The 17,649-nt window shown below is 45.4% G+C and overlaps 1 protein-coding gene across 1 annotated transcript; it reads left to right on the top strand.

Annotated features, from left to right (window-relative positions):
* Positions 1-15,434: 15,434 nt before the first annotated feature.
* On the top strand, positions 15,435-17,331 carry LOC308165529 (zinc finger BED domain-containing protein 5-like; the record flags this gene model as incomplete). Its single annotated transcript, XM_080539680.1, has 2 exons — positions 15,435-16,604; positions 16,855-17,331. 2 exons carry the CDS (start codon positions 15,435-15,437, stop codon positions 17,329-17,331), a joined length of 1,647 nt encoding a protein of 548 aa, XP_080395806.1.
* Between the last annotated feature and the right edge of the window lie 318 nt (positions 17,332-17,649).

Raw genomic sequence — 17,649 nt, forward strand, 5'->3', positions numbered from 1 at the left:
TTCGTTGTCTGAATCTAATCTAAAATCTCATTTAAAAAAGTATGTACCGGTAGGCTATAAAATTATGGTGCAGGCTAATTTACAAGAATTGACACGATTACTATGGTGTTTGAAGCCTTTGCATGAAATCTTCGGTTAAATGTAAAAAAAAAAGAAAAAAGAATGACTTAGTCAAGTCTCGAACTCGCAACCTTTGGAACTCGAGTCGGCTGCCTTAACCACTACACCAGCCAGACCGCTGTGATGACAGCAATGCAAGTTGAGACAATTACTTTTTTTTTTTACACTCTTTTCTTTATTGATCTATCGATCTATCTATCACACTTTCAAAATATCAAGTTATCTATCACACAATCAAACTATCTATCGATCGATCACACTTTCAAAATATCAAATTATCTATCTATCACACAGTCAAACTATCTAATCTATCTATCTCGTGTGAAGTGGGAACTAATACTTCCTAAAAGACACAATGAGGAACTATCGTTCGGGGTTTAGTTTCCGCCTGTGAGCCTTTTTTGACGCACGGATGACTATAGCCTGTGTTTTAGCCTGGTCGGGACCAGGCTAATTATATCTGACTCAGAAGGAGATCAACCAAGCAGCGAATTATTTGAGCCACATTGATGGCACCAAACGCAAGCTAACATTTTCGAGGCTTAGAACTTTATCGAGGCTTAGAACTTTATCGAGCTTCGTGGAATAGGGCCCTGGTCTGCAACTCTTGTGAATCTGCGCGTTCAAAATAACATACAATAAATGTTCTGTTTCACATCATCACAATACATCTAAAAACAAACAGCACAGTACTACACCAACATTTTCACCCTTCATTACAAGATTCTCCACACAAACAACAAAACACGAGGAGCATTTTACATCACGCACATACCCATTAAGATGGCGGCCATGTTCTGGTACCACCGTAAGTACGGCAACAAGAGAAGGACAAAAGAACGCGCAGACCTGCAGTACACCCAAACTCCAAAGGGGGGCTCCAACAACAACCAGGGCTGCTCAAGCACGGCGAAACTCATCTACAGTACATTCACCATAACTAAACATACATTCCCAACTCTGTTACACCCACCTCCCCTGAATTTCGCCAACCTTGAGCAGCAACTATACATTTAAAAACTACTTTTTACTTTTTACACTATTACATAGGGCCGCCAAAGGACAGGACAGCCAACTTGAAAAGTATCCTATAAGGATGAAGTGAAAGAGAGGTAAACTATCTCTCCAACCAACTACTGGCGGTAGGATGCGTTCTACACCCCACAAGACCCTTTTTTCACTGTGTATTACTAGCCTTCAAGAGGCCACAACCTCTTATGAAACAATCAGAATAACGAACAAACCTATATGTCATAGGATGTCAGTGTGCACAGTGTATACATGCACTGAACTGAGCTTCGGCTTATCTAACTGTGGAAAGCCTGGAACACTGACCTACAAACAGCTCGAATGTTTGACTTAGTGTCTTGGATAATGTCTTGTCCTGACATAGTATAAATCAATCTGTCAACTGGTTTGATAAGGCGACCAAACTTGGACTTGACCTGTGTGACTGTACTAGGATGTTCACACTGTGTAACAGAAGCTAGAGTGTCAGTACGCTGTGTGTCACTAGCATCATCTGTCTGATTCGTGTTACCAGAAACATCAGTACAATCATCAGCGCTAACCACAAATCTAGAATCAGAGTTAATGGACTGATCTACCATTTGCTCCTCAGCCATCTGCTCGGGGACCCTCTGAGGGGCAAACGAGACTGAAGACACTACAGTGTTAGTAGCCTCTGTCCGTGAGTGGTCAGGGAATGGTAACTGGGTGACCCACTCCAGGGTTCTTCCCTTGGGATCCTTGGGCTCTGGAACAGTCAAGGGAACATCCCTCTCCCGAACAGCTCTACCCCCATACTCCATGTCTTCAACCTCCCCTCCCTCACTCCCAGGACAGGAATCCACTCTCTCCGACTCGAACGCGGTTCCTCTACTCACTTCCCCAGGCAAGGAATCCTGTTCCACTTCCGACACGGACATGTCACTTGGCTCATTTGATGTATGAACAGCAGACAGGGATGAAACTGGGTCAGAGATCACACTCGTATCATACACCGGCAGAAAGTTCACCAACAACAATAGATTACGGTGGACTACCTTCTCTCGTCCAGTGACAGTGTCTTGTATCCTATATGTGTGAGTCTCAGAGTTCCTATCCACCACAGTATATACAGTAGACTCCCAACGGTCAGCCACCTTTCTCTTTCCTCTCTCTCTCTTGTTCGCCAACAGCACACGGTCTCCGACGTCAATGGTGGGCCCTTTCACTCGTCTGTTGTAGAGCTCTGTGTGACGGTGCTGTTCTTTTATGACATGTTCCTGGGCTATGACCATAGCTTCTCTCAGATCCTTCGTGAGAGACATCACATACTTGTCGTAGCTGACCACAGCTGGATCATTCAGGACTGTCCGGAAGAGTATATCGACAGGGAGACGAGGAGTACGCCCAAACATCAGATAGAAAGGTGCATAGCCAGTTGACTCATGCGCTGTGCTATTGTACATGAACGTCAGAGTTTGCAAACGCCTCGGCCAGTTGATTTTTGCCTCTGGTTCAAGCGCTCGGATCATGTTACCGAGAGTTCTATTGAAACGTTCCACACTACCGTTACCCATCGGGTGATACGGGGTTGTGTGCGACTTTCTGACACCGGAGACTCTGAGCAGCTCACTCACTAGTTGACTCTCGAAGCTAGCTCCCTGGTCGCTGTGGATACGTTCTGGGAACCCAAAGACGCAGAAGAACTTGTCCCATAGAACTCTCGCCACCTGTTTGGCTGACTGATCTTTGCAGGGGAATGCCTGGGCCATTCTTGTAAAGTGGTCAGTAACAACTAACACATCAACTGACTTGTTCCTTGAGTCCTCCGCTGACCAGAAATCAATGCAAACCAGCTGAAGTGGCCTGGTTGATGTGATACTCTGCAAAGGCGCCCTCGCAGCAGGTTCAACAGTCTTACTGACAATACACCGCTGGCAGTTACGGACGTAGTCTCTTACGTCTCTGTCGAGGTTGAGCCAGAAGAACCTCTGTCTGGCCAAGCCAAGACTCCTGAACTGACCTTGATGGCCGGCATGGTCATGAACACCTCTCAGAACTTCAACTTTCTTAGACTCAGGAACCACATACTGGCGGCGTTTTGACTTCACGACTTGATCCCTCGAGACTCTGTAGAGTATCCCATTGCTCACAACAAGTTTCTCCCAGTGCTTCAGGTACCTCATGACTGTGACTGATTCCTTATCTCTCTCTCTCCTGGAGGGTCTCCGATGTCTCTCCACATAGTACAAGACTCGAGAGAGAGTTCTGTCTCTGAGCTGTTCATCCCGGAGTTCCTTCTCACTGTAAGCAGGAAGTGAGTCCTGACCACCTGGGACTAACTGAGGCAAATGGTGCAAGACTGCTACAGCACGCGTTCTTGCTCCGACCTCCCACAGATCGTCATATGACTGTAGAACAACAGACACTTCATCCATCTCCATAGACTGAGCGTGGACATGCAGAGGTGATGGGACACTTTGAGCGTAACTCTCTGCCTGGCGTGGAGTGTCACCACTATCATTGGACGACCGGAAGGCGTCCTGTACAGAAGCACTCGACACATCCTGGACTTCGGAGAGGAGATTCTTGTAGGGCTCTTCAAGTAATCTGTGACTGACTCTCTGCTTGACGAAAGGCACATGACTCAAGGCATCAGCGACAACATTCTGTGGGCCTGGCACGTACTTGATGTCGAAGTTATAGCTCGCTAACTTAGCCACCCATCGTTGCTCGCAGCAGTCCAGCTTGGGCTTCGTCATGATATGAGTCAATGGATTATTGTCCGTCCAAACAGTGAAATCATGCCCCTTCAACCAATGGCTAAACTTGTCACAGACACTCCACTTCAAGGCTAGGAATTCCAACCGATGGGCTGGGTAGTTTCTCTGAGACTGAGAGAGGGACTTGCTGGCGAATGCGATTGGCCTCGCTCGGTCTTCACCCTCTTGGATCTGCGACAGGACAGCACCGATGCCATCAAGGGACGCGTCCGTCGACAGCATGAAGGGACGGCTGAAATCAGGGTGAGCCAGGACAGCCGTCTCAACCAGCGTCGTTTTCAGCTTCTGGAAAGCCTGCTCCGTTTCGGGGGTCCAGTCAGTAACCTTCAACTTCCTGCTTTGTGACCTTTGTTTGGACTGTTTCACCTTCCCTTTTCTCTTCTGGCCCGTCAACAGAGAGAAGAGAGGCTTTGCAATAGCGGAGAAGCTAGGCACAAAGTGCTGGTAATAATTGATCATCCCCAAGAAAGATCTGATTCGTTTCTGTGAGGGGGTTACACCGTCCGCTTCCATCAGGTCAGCACTTGTCATCTTTGCGATGCTCTCAACTTTGCTGGGATCAGTCAACACACCGTTGTCATTAATTATGTGGCCGAGGAATTTGACGGATTTCCGGAGAAAAAAACACTTCTTGGGGGCCAATTTCAGGTTATGACCACGCAGTCTACTGAACACCATCTCCAAGCGTTCCAGAGCTGTCCTCTCATCAGGGGCGTACACCAATAAATCATCCAGATAAACCAGTAAGCTCAGATAGTTCTGGTCTCCGAAAATGCTAGTCATCATACGCATGAAGCTCCCAGGAGTATTACAGAGGCCCTGCGGGAGGCGATTATACTCATACAAGCCCATAGGTGTTGTAAAGGCAGAGTACTTTCTGTCATCCTCGTGTAGTGGCATGTTATAAAACCCTGAGGTTAGATCCATAGTACTAAACAAGGAGTTACCTCCAAGTGCAGCTAAGCAGTCGGCCTGGTGAGGGAGAGGGTGAGCATCCTTCAGGGTCCTCTTGTTCAGCCAGCGAAAGTCTGTACAGATACGGAGATCTCCGTTCTTTTTCCATACAAGAACCAACGGAGATGCATATTCACTGGTTGACTTCCTGATTATATCTTTCTCCTCCATCTCACTCAGTACTTGGCGCAACTTCTGATACTGACTGGGGGGCACTCGTCTGAATGGGAGCCGGAATGGCCTGTGATCTGAGAGGTGAATGCGATGTATGAAGCCCTTTGCCTCTCCACAATCCAGGTGATGGCGTGAGAAGATGTCCTTGTAGCGCACAACCAGGTCAGCCATCTTGCTTCTACACTGTTCAGACACGTCACAGGAGTGTATGTCGAGCCCACTCAATCCCATGTACTTCAGTTCCTCATCAACAGTGCGGGCCGCATTTTCACTGGACGGGGTTACTTGACAGCAACTGAGTAGTGGGACCTCAGCAGGTCCGGTCTCATCCATGTCCTCGAGCGCAATGCAGGAGAAGACGTCGGCCAATTTAGCATTGCGTCTTACCAAGACGGGCCTGTCGGACGAGTTGATCAGCTTCAATGGAACCCATCCGTCTCCCCACAAAGGAGTAACAACTCTGGCCACCAGAACCCCTCTTGGAGCTGAGCGACACGATGTGGGCTCTGTCATCACAGCGCTACCAGGAGACACAATAGTGGACTTGGGTAGCTTGCCCCACATCAGGTACTCCCGACCAGGCTCAAGACACACGGCTGAGTTGCACCTGACTGTGCCTATCTTGTCAGGTATGACGTCACCTCGCCAACGGTTCAGACCAGCGAGCATCGAGAGAAACTGTTCAGATTCTGGATCGCCAGCAGGACAGGGCGTAGACACAGCCTTCCAGTAGCCATCACATTGCTTATACTGCCGGAGGATATATTTAATAACATTGGTGCCTAGTATCAACTCATCATGCTGGCCTTCAACTACCAGAGTGGGAACCATAATCCTACAGCCATACACCTCCATTTCCACGTTGAAAGCTGACTCAGGCTTGACACGGCGACCACCACAGCCAACAAGCACCACATTTGAACTGAACTGGTTATGCTCTGTAGCAACTCCAACCTCTCTAAGCTTTCCCTCTGCCGTCTTACTCATTGTACAAGCCATAGACCCACTGTCTAGCATAGCATTTAGAGTCACTGTATTACCAACTGTCACAGGTGTGTAGAAAAGGCTGTCACTACCACTAATTGTATGCGTATTCTGATAAACAATATCTTCAGAGTTATCACTTGAGCTTTTGAGAGCTATATACACTGTCTCAGCACTAGATTCGTCCTCACAATGGGAGTTTACTTGGCGACCTATACTTTCTCCCTCTGAATACAGGCCACCTAGTTTCCCTGAGGCTGAGGTGCTCGGGACGACCTGGTGGGACACTCAACTTTTGTGTGACCTGGGGCTAAACAGACAAAGCACAGCCTCTCTGACATGCAGTGTGAGATGGTAGTGTGTCTACTGTCATCACAGACTCGGCAGGCCTTCTCACGGGCGCCACCCTGGTATCTTCCGCCACGAGGAGCACTGTCACGCTGCTGCACTTTCCCCATCATCTGCTCCAGCCTCTCCATAATGCGAGCAAGAATCCTGTCTTCAGATTGCTGAGTGTTCTGGGCCACAGCAGTCGCGGAGGAGGGGCACGGAAGCTGGCCTAAAGCATGGTCCTGGGAAGGAATGAGGGTAGAAGGCAGACACTGTGTGTGGTACACTGGACTAGGGCTGGGTTCAAAAAATCGATTTCCCGATTCTGAATCGATCTTCATTAAAATGAGCGATTATCGATTCATAAATCCCGAGATCGATTTTTTTTTTTTTTTTTTGCTTGCAGCTTCAACCCGCAACGAGATCTCGTGGCCAGATCTCGCGCTACAATAATTTATCATATCTCACGCAACGTGAGGTCTCAACACTAAAATCTAAAAACATGGCGATGGCAGGGACACTCAAGTCACCACCAGGCTTAAAGTCAGATGTCTGGGTGCATTTTGGATTTTAAAAATGTGACGATAGAGATGAGCTGGACAAAAGCAAAGTCATATGTAAATAAAAAGTACATTCATGTAACTGCTTTGGAGTCAATTCATTGATATGTTTAACAATGCTACATGTTATAGGGTTCCTTGAACCATTTATAGCATTAGTTCAGAGAATCTCTTTCATATTCAAGCAAAAAATGTATATTGTAACTAGATCGAATCGAATCGAATCGAATCGTGAATCGAATCGAATCGGGCTGTGAATCGAGCTGTGAATCGGAATCGAATCGTTTTGGGAAATCAGTGGCGATACCCAGCCCTACACTGGACTATGGGCAGGAGCAGGGGGGTACTGGGTGGAACACTGCTCAGACACAGACTGAATCGAAGGCTCTGGATGAGACTGCACAGTGTGGAGGGCGGTGGCATGGCTCTTCAATGGCACAGAACTACCGGTCCTGCCAGAGGCTCTCAGCTCTCTCTGATAATTATCAATCTTCAACTGTATGTCTCGTGAGCTCCACTCCTCAATAGCCTTGCATTCCAGAATACGGGATAGTCCAGAGTCCGGGCAATGCCTGACAAACATCCGTGCTACCTCTTCACCCACGTTCTCCATCCTCCTACCTTGTCTGCGAAGGCCCTCACCAGCTACATCAGCTGCTTTGTTGATCCTCAACCAGTAGTCTACAGGGTTCTCATTGGGTCTGGGTAGGGTGGCATAGAAATCTGACAACGGGAGGCATGATGACACATCACTGAAGTACTTGAGAAGGATATCATAGATGAGATCAGGGTTCTGCTTCACATCAAGTGTCTGATCGCTTCGCAAACCAACCCTCACAACATCCTTTGCCTTACCCATCAGCCTTGCCAGTATCTCCTCAGCCTGTTCATGCATTGGACATTTCTGCTTTCTCAGATAAGCTTTAGACATGTCAATCCAGTCCTGGATTGAACACTTATCAGAACTATCACCTCGGAACATTGGTGGTTCCCTGTCTGATGTTACATTCACAGTAACGCACGGAACCTCCTGTCTAACAACATTAGGATCAGTTACAGGATCTGGAGGCGATGTGCAGTTGAGGTGTGCACTGCTCATACTACTTGAGTGAACTACACCAGCTGAAATTAACTTGGTTACAATGGACTCGCCAATCTGAGCACCTAGCTGACCCATCATGTCTGAAAGGTGATGAAGAGCTTCAGTGTCATTAACACTGGGTGTGGATGTGGGAGGAGCCTCCCCTGTAAACTGTCCGACAGCAGCACAACCTGGGTCCTGACCTGACCCTGTGCCTCTACCACTGTCAGTAAACAACTGGGAACACCCCACCTCCCTACTATTGACAGCACTGTCAATGTCAATGTCTATGACAGCACTGTCTGCTCTGCTCTGACATGCCCCCCATGCACCCCTCCCCATAGGCAACACTGGACTGGCAAAAATCTCATCATTAAAACCTGGCCTCTGAGCCATAGTGGTACAGACTTGCGTTGTGTAATATTACTGAATGAAAAAAAAAATAATAATAATAATGTTTAAAAAAAAATATAAAGTTACAGCAGGACATAAAAACCAAAACAATCAAAGCACTTTTTAAACTGATATAATCACAGACCTCAGACTGAATGACCATTTACTATAATACTCTGACCACACTTGATCTATCACGCTAAGACCTGGCATCCACGGAGATCGGCGTTCAGCTGATCTTGAGATCGACGTGTCACGGCACCAGTGTAACGATAGTCAAACAGCCAAACTTCTTTCAATCAATCCTTTTATTTGACCTGCAGAGAAGACATATAGAACACAATTCTTCTCTGGTCTGCTTGTGAATCCATTGAGATGGCGGCCATGTTCTCGTTCCACCGTCTATGTACATTTCACATCAGGACAATTTGTTCACAGAAAGAACACAAACTTCCCTCAAACATTACAAATAACAATTACAAACAACATGTGGAGCGACATACCTGCAGAGAAGACATATAGAACACAATTCTTCTCTGGTCTGCTTGTGAATCTGCACGTTCAAAACAACATACAATAAATGTTCTGTTTCACATCATCACAATACATCACATCATCACAATACATGTAAAAACAAACAGCACAGTACTACACCAACACCTTCACCCTACATTACAAGATTCTCCATACAAACAACAAAACACGAGGAGCATTTTACATAGCGCACATACCCATTGAGATGGCGGCCATGTTCTAGTTCCACCGTAAGTACGGCAACAAGAGAAGGACAAAAGAACACGCAGACCTGCAGTACACCCAAACTCCAATGGGGGGCTCCAACAACAACCAGGGCTGCTCAAGCACGGCGAAACTCATCTATATTCACCACAACTAAACATACATTCCCAACTCTGTTACATTAGCACTTGCCCAAATTCACAATGTTCAGACAATTTTCTCAGTGCTGCAACAAACATCGTAACAGATTCACCTTCCTCTTGATCACGTCGGTGAAATCTGAACCTTTCTGCGATTAGTAATGGTTTGGGTGAATAGTGTTGTGTCAGGACATCCACTATGTCTTGATAGGTCTTGGTCCCTGGCTTGTTAGGCTGTAGTAGGTCACGCAACAGATTAAAAGTCTTTGGACCCATTACTGACAGAAACGTGGCTACCCTTTTTTCATCAGGAATGTCATTAGCTGATAGGAAATAATCAAAACACTCAGAGTATGCGCTCCATTGTTCCACATGTTCATCAAAAGGGCCAATATTTCCAATAACTCCAGCCATCTTCCTTGTAGGCTCCTGGTTATCAGTATTACCTTCTGACAATTCCTCTTCAGTTGACAGGTCCTCTTCAGCTGATAATTCCCCTCCAGCAGACATCCGTGTCAATCACAACCGACGCTGGGCACGACGTGCTGTGCAAACTAGCTGCATTAGCTTCACACTGCTAACAAGAACACAGCCACGTCCTAATTAACTCCACTCCACACACATACCGTTCGCGTGAGTTAAAACCACCTCGTCGCCAATTTGTTATATACGGAGACAGGTTTATGACTGCCATAAAACCATAAAGTAGTCGGAGCACGGAACTTCAGTTAGTGCGTCTTTATTTCCACTCGGTACTTCAATACAAAAACAACAACCCCGTTTCCCAACATGCATTGCACTTCCAGCTACGGCAAACAGCACAGACCAAAATACACAACAGATTCCCTTATTGATTCCTGTGTGGGGAAAAAAGCAGGCATACACAGGTTTTGTGTGTCAATACAACTGTTTTATTATTTCCAGTCTCTGAACATAGCATTTGAACATAAATAAAAATACATTTTAAAATATGGAAAATAAATTAAATGGTCCTTTTCTTAAAGAGAAATGGTACAAGAATACATTTTATCAATCTGAAACTCCATGGCCTTAGCTTATTTTCTATGAAAAACATGTAAAAGGAAAACATTTTTTTTTTACACATCCTACAATACCCCAACAAATGTATGTCCTTCATAAGATGTTCGGGTCATTTAGGCCCAATCCCGATTCTCTTTTCTACCCCTATGGCTCGTTTTCGAGTGTCACTCGATTCGAAGGCAAGGCCTTCGAATACGTCACAAGCCCTACCCCTTGAAATCTAAGCCCTGTGAATTGGGACAGCCCTTCACGGCGCCTACGTCATCACGCGGTACGGGTGACGCGTTGTGTTGCCGGCGAATTCTCACATCTCGCAATGCCTTCTTCAGCTGTGTTTATTTCTGTTGCGTGTGCTATAAGCATCTATTTTCATTTGTTATCAACACACTGTAGTGTTTAGACGTTCCTTTTTTAGTCTCTTCCGTCAGCGATGTCTTTTTTGTGGACATCGCAATAATGACAATGAATTTAATGACAATGAATGACTCCAACCAAAACAACCAGTCCATCAGTAGTCATAAAGCGTTGTCCAAAAATCACGTTACCAAGCGCCTTTCTCAGAACAATTCGTCGTCTAGAATCCAAAAATCAATTCATCATAGTGGTGGTCAAAAACGTAGAAAGAGGATCTCTTGGGGACGCGGTCACATTTGCCCGTGAAGGAGAGATGACAAATAAGCGGAAACATTTCTCAGTAGAGTCGAACGGTGATAGATCATCATCCTTTACGCGTATCCTTAACTGTAGTTACATTTCGCGTGTCATATGCCATTAGACATGGAAATATGTCAATGCGCGGCTGTCATGCACAAATCAGCTTGTAACGTTAGACACACAGCACATCGGCATGATAACGTTTTGTTGTTGTTGTGCTTGTTATAAAGAAAAGGTCTATAATGCATTGAAATGAATGATACAACCCATTAATAATATTACCTAATAACAACTGCTCGGATTAGATTGCGGGTGGAAATAGGTCAAAATGCGCATCATGTACAAGTCAGACGAACGTTTGATAGATAACTTTACATATGTGTACCATCATCCGCTGTCAAAACGCCACAGGTAATAATTGATTTATGACTGTACATCTCTGAAATGCTCGACTGTCATGCAGCGTTGCGTTACTGTAACGTTAGACACAGCACCGACATAAAGGCGATTTTTGGGTTAAGCTTGTTATAAATAAAAGGTCTATAATGCATTGTAATGACATTAAACTAAGACAATAAGATGGTTATCATAATTTTTCAAATCTTTATTAATAAGTAATTACAGAGAATTAAAATGACATTTCCGCATTGAATAGAGCGACATAAGATTTCTGTAGATGATTCGCAATGCATCCTGGTATCAAGGGGTAGCGTACCGTTAGCCCTTCGAAGCTAGTCTGGTCCTGAAATCCCTCGAAACGAAGTAATAGTTAGCCCTCCCCCTTACCCCTAGCCCTCGACGAAATATGAATTGAGACAGCCCTCGCCCTAAACGTGAACGCGCAAATCGAGCCATAGGGGTGAAAACGAAGGGCTAGGGGTGAATTGGGATTGGGCCTTAGGCCCGGATGCACAGAGACACACAGACAACATACACACACTCACACTCACACTGACACTCACTCACTCACTCACACACCTCTGCCCTGGCTTTCCCGTGCCAAGAAGCCGTCTGCTCTCGCACTTTTTACCCTTTGAAGTGCAACATTGTAAAAAAAATACATTTTCTTGCACTGTACAGAACGTATGCAGCAACTGCAAAAAGTACATTTGAGGTACACGCACTGTCACATTCTGTGCTTCATGTGTTGTGTAGATAGGCATACCCATGCACACACAATTGTAGTCAGTGGTATTTCAGAATTATTTGGGATTTTTCAGACATAATACTGTATTTCGACAGTGACAGTGAAAACAGTGTACATTCCGTTCGTGTTTTGTGATTCAGCATTTGCAGACATTTTTGAGAGATGTATTTCATAGCTATTGGCAAAAACAATCTTACTTTGGTTCTTTCATTTGTATTCTTGTTCATCACCTGTATTTTCTTTACAGCTTTGATTATAATTAGATAAATGTGAAATTCAATTGAGAATATAAATTCAAAATAATAAACAGCAATGAAAACACTGTTTCATTAACATTTTTCGTAGATAAGTATGATTTATGACACCCAGGTTTTTATTATAGTGGATTTTGCATTTTCAAAGTTAGGGGCATCATGTGCATAAAAACGCCTCTACTCATCATGCTGTCGTTCGGCCCCACCTATTCCCAGGGGTCTGACACTTTGTGGGTTGTTACTAAGCATCCTCTGCTCCAGCCTCTCCATAGGGCAGCCCCATAGATCCACCAGAACAAAAGATATGCACTTTTGAATGTGTACACAGTACCTATTGTGCATTATTGGGTACAGTACCTGTTTGTGCCCACAGGAGGCGCCCTTTAATATTATGGGCTATTTTGGGGCTTTCTTGCGCCCTGAGTATACCCCCTTGTACGGGTCACCCTTGGGACTAGGAGCACCGTGTCAGGACAAGTGCTTTTAAAACCCCAATGATGTCCCGGGTCAACTGGACCCGAACAGTACGAAAGGGTCCAAAAAGTGAACATCACACAAGGGTTAAAGGGATATAACTAGTGTGTTAACTTAAACAGTAAGTTAATATAACTTAAAAATGAAACTCAACTTCTGCAGAAAAATAAGCATGTCTGTTTTCTCTGGGAGGATCCGAGGTCTCTCTGGTGTCTCCAGCTGTGGAGAACACCCTCTCAGATGGGGTTGAGGACCCTTGAACACACACATATGTTTGTGCAAGATCTGACAACAGGAGCAGTGTGTCTCTCCTCTGCCACCACCAGAGAGCAGGGTCAGCTGATACAGGCCTCTCTAGATCTAGACTTCCTGTTCAATTCTGTCGTGATGGACGGGGGGTGGTCTGTTGTTTGTGTGTTGCAGCTTGCAGTCCTCCACTGCAAACAGTTCCTCCAAGACTGTCTTGTATTGCTTTATGGGGGGGGGGCTGAAATTTAATGGACCATACACTTACTTATTATTATAACCAAATGGTTTAGTTGAATGGTTTGATGAAAGTTTCATATTTTAATCCGTGCCATATGATCATAATGAACTGCACCATCTCTGTGTCTCTTGCTCTGTTAGCTTGATCAAGAAACTGACCATGTAAGTGCCATGAATAGAACCAGAGGAAAGATATCACAATAGAAATGTGCCACAATCAAAAGGATTGTCAGTCAAATACCTCGTCTGCCACTGTGGTATTCACTGCTACTGCTGCTGCGCTCAACCTGTCCCAGATGGTATCAACCATAGATCTCGGGTCCATCACTGTGGCCTCCTCCAGGAAGGTCTGGACATCATCCTCCTTCGTTTAAAAAAAGGAAAAAGGAAGACACATTCATTCATGTTCAACAATCGGGGAAAAATGTGACGGAATGTGAATTTGTTTTAGTGTCTGTGATATCTGCCACATTCATGGTGAAATGAATAAATGTCAGTCACAGTACCTGGTAACGTGTGGAGAGATCGGTCCAAATCTCCTCCTTGATGTTCCTCTCCAATGTGGTCCTCTGTCTGGGCTGAGTAACGGCCCTCCGACTTCTGTAGGATGGGAAGAATCTGACGACAGGTTGGACATATAGTCCATGCTAGAGTAGTGAAGAGCATGTAGTCCCTGCTAGAGTAGTGAAGAGCATATACTGTGTGTGTGTTTGTGTGTGTGTGTACTGTATGTGTGCGTGCGTGTGCGTGTGTGTGCGTGTGTGTGTGTGCGTGAGAGTGTGTAGGATATTTACGTAGGTAGTTGGTTGAAATAGATCACAAGCAAAGCTTCTGAGTTACAGACTATTTATTTAAGACAAGTGACATACAGCAAACTAAAAGGCACTTAACGAGCGACGTCTTCTTGGTTGTTGCTTCTTCAGGGACAGAGGTTACCAGCATGTGACCCCCGTTGGAGAACAGCCTTTACTGCTGTCTCAATTACATAGAGGGTATAGAGCTAAAAGGCACTTAACACTTAATCAGCCGTGAGGTGTTAAACAGCACCAGTGAGTACAAAAAAAAATCTACCTTTGCACTCGATCAAATTTCAGGACCCTCCTTTCATGACTTTTCCTAGATATGTGCGTTCTACCACCCAGCATCTTTACATTTTCAAAATCGAGTTAGTATAAAGCGATTTTGCAGTATTTCTGTGTGTGTCTGTGTATTTGCCTTGGGATTCGGCTGCCATCTTTTTCTCCAAGGCTGCAATTCTCTTTTATATCAGCAGAGGTAGCAAGGGGGCACACACTGTGCTCAACCTTCAGGCTTCAGTGCTGAATTAGATACAGTGGATAAAACTGATATTTGTAACATAATGTGTTTATATATAGGCTATATATAGCAATAGTGATACATAAGATATGTATATGTACAGACAGTTATGAAAATGATAAACTGTATGTCTCCCAATCCCTTCAGATTTGTTGGAGCTGAGTTTTTTTTTTCACAGCGGGTTTACCCAAGTTCCATGCAATAGTGATAAGATATTATGATATGTGTAGCCTATGTACAGTTATGAATGATACAACGGGGGCGGTACCGCCCCCCAGGGGGCGCTCAGACAACTTTGGGGGGCGCTGGAACAGATATTTTAAAAAGGGGGGCGTTGATGTGTTCTTGGGGGGCGGTGACGCATAAAGTATTTTTCGCATGAAAAACAGCTGTCAGCAGTGTTATTACGTTCGTAAATGTTCGCTCGGACAAACCGTCTTTTCAGTCAGAACACCCGTCTCTGAGCGCTCCCAGAGCGCAGTGCTCTGAACTTGGCCGGGCTCTGTGACGCAGGCAAATACTCCCTCCCCCTGCTTGCGATTGGTCAGCTGTCAGCAGTGAATTATAACATGATTCGTAAATGCACGCACGGTCAGGTGGACAAACTGTCTTTTCAGTCAGAGCACGCATTTCTGAGTGCTCCCAGCATAGCATTATAAAACAACTAAAATCATATTATATCATCAAAATGGCCGCGAAAAGGCTAAAATGCAGACAGTACTCTATTGAGTATCTTAGCTATGGCTTCATACCGTCTCCTACCAATGACCAACTCCCAATGTGTTTACTGTGTGAACAAGTATTTTCCAATGAGGCAATGAAACCCTCACGTCTAAAGGAGCACCTTAACAAGATACACCCGGACAAGGCAGATAAGCAGCGTCCATTCTTCCAGGCCCTCAAAGAGAAACATGGTAGGAGCACCATAAGCAGTCTCTTCGCTAGGAAGACCACCCAGACTGACAGCGGGCTAATAGCATCCTATAATATCTCCCTGCTGATAGCCAAATGTGGGCAGCCGTTCACAATTGGAGAGAAGTTGGTACTCCCTGCCATCAAAGAGGTAATATCTTCTGTGATGGAGCGTGATCCCACACAGGTGCTGAAATCCATCCCACTCAGCAATGACACCGTAGCACGCAGGGTTGATGAGATGGGCGCCGATACAGAGGAGCAGCTGTGTGCCATCCTGCAGGAAACTCCATTCAGTCTTCAGCTGGATGAGACAACCACTGCTGACAATAATGCTCTGTTGATGGCCTATGTCCGCTATAGTGCCTCCAACAGTCAGGAGATGGCTGAGGAATTTTTATTTTCCAAATATCTGGAAACAGACACCAAGGGCCAGACCATTTTTAATGCACTGGATGCATATCTACAGGAGAAGTCAATCCCAATCAAGAACATCCTTGCATGTGCCACTGACGGTGCCCCGTCCATGGTTGGCAGGTACCGTGGCTTCACCGCTCTGCTGAAGGAGCAGATCCCGCATGTCCTCACAGTCCATTGTGTCTTGCACCGCCACAACCTTGTGGCCAAATCTAACAGTCTACCTCTCCATGAGTCTCTCAATGTTACAGTCAAGGCAATAAACAAAATAAAAGCCCACGCCCTGAATACCAGATTGTTCAGACAGCTGTGTCAGGAAAATGACGAGACCTTTGAGCGTCTTCTTCTCCACACTGAGGTCCGCTGGCTCTCAAAAGGAAACTGCCTTGCTCGCTTTTGTGAGCTGTTTGACAGCATCGTGGAGTTCCTGGAGGAGGTGGATGCAGCTCTTGGGGAACAGGTGTCATCCAGCCGCTGCGACATCATGTACCTCGCAGACTTCTTTGGAAAAATGAATGAAGTCACACTGAAGCTCCAAGGAAAAGGAGTTACTCTGGTCCAGAGCAAGGCGGTCATCCAGAGTCTCACCTCCAGGCTGGATCTATACAGGCAGAGCATAGGCAGGAAGCAGTTTGCCTATTTCCCGCTGTTGACCAAGGTAATCTAGCCTAGGCTACTAAATTATGATAATAATAAATAATACATGTAATAAATGTAGGCTACTCTATGCAAAACTATATTTGTGTTCCTGGTTAGTATAAATAACTTATGTTCTGTGTTCTTATGTATTATGAGTATAAACTTTAAGAAACATCAATTAGTTAACTAATTAGCAATAAAATAACCAGTTCAAAATCAGATAGTAACATTCTGCACAGATAACAATTTCCTGGTTATGCTCATTGCAGGTGTCTGAGGCTCTTACCGATGAGCGCCTCCTCATTTACACAGAGCACCTGAGGATGGTGAATGCTGACTTGAAGATCCGCTTCAGGGATCTTTTGGACCTTGATGTTCCCATCTGGGTGGTGCAACCCTTTCAGGCGGACGTGGCGGAATGCGAGCAAGCAATCCGGGAGCATCTCATCGACATCCAGAGTGACGATGAGGCCCAGGCTATTTTCCGCACCTCTGGCTGGGACAACATGTGGGTCAAGTACTCTCAGCGTTACCCGGCTCTGTGGGAGAAAGTGAGGCTGCTTCTTCTGGCTTTCCCAACCACATACCTGGTGGAGCAGGGATTCAGCCAGGTCCTCCACATGCAGTCCAAGTACCGCAATCGCTTGGACTTGACGGCCTCAGGTGCACTGCGACTGAAACTAACTTCTCTGCAACCCGCAGTGAAGAAACTGGCGGAGAACCACCAAGCGCAGGGCTCACACTAATCCCCCCCCCGTGCAATTTGGCAAAATGTCACACCAGCACACTTAAAAAACGAACAATGTTAGTTGTGATGTACCGTTTTGTAGCCTACTGTTTGTTCTGCACCAGATGTGTGCAATTGCTGCTGTTCCGTAGCGTCTGTCTGTATTCTGTTTGTATTCTCTTGTCTGAGTTTGTTTAACACTCATAAACATAATTTGTATTCACATTCACATGGCTTTTCTGCTCTCTGATGACTAATGATAATGATATTCCAACTGCCCAGTTAAATCCAATTTATTATTTGGCATTCAGTGACATGCTTTTTAAATGATATAACA

This window comes from Nansenia antarctica (assembly GCF_963989245.1).
Source record: "Nansenia antarctica genome assembly, chromosome: 9".
Lineage (NCBI taxonomy): Eukaryota > Metazoa > Chordata > Actinopteri > Argentiniformes > Microstomatidae > Nansenia > Nansenia antarctica.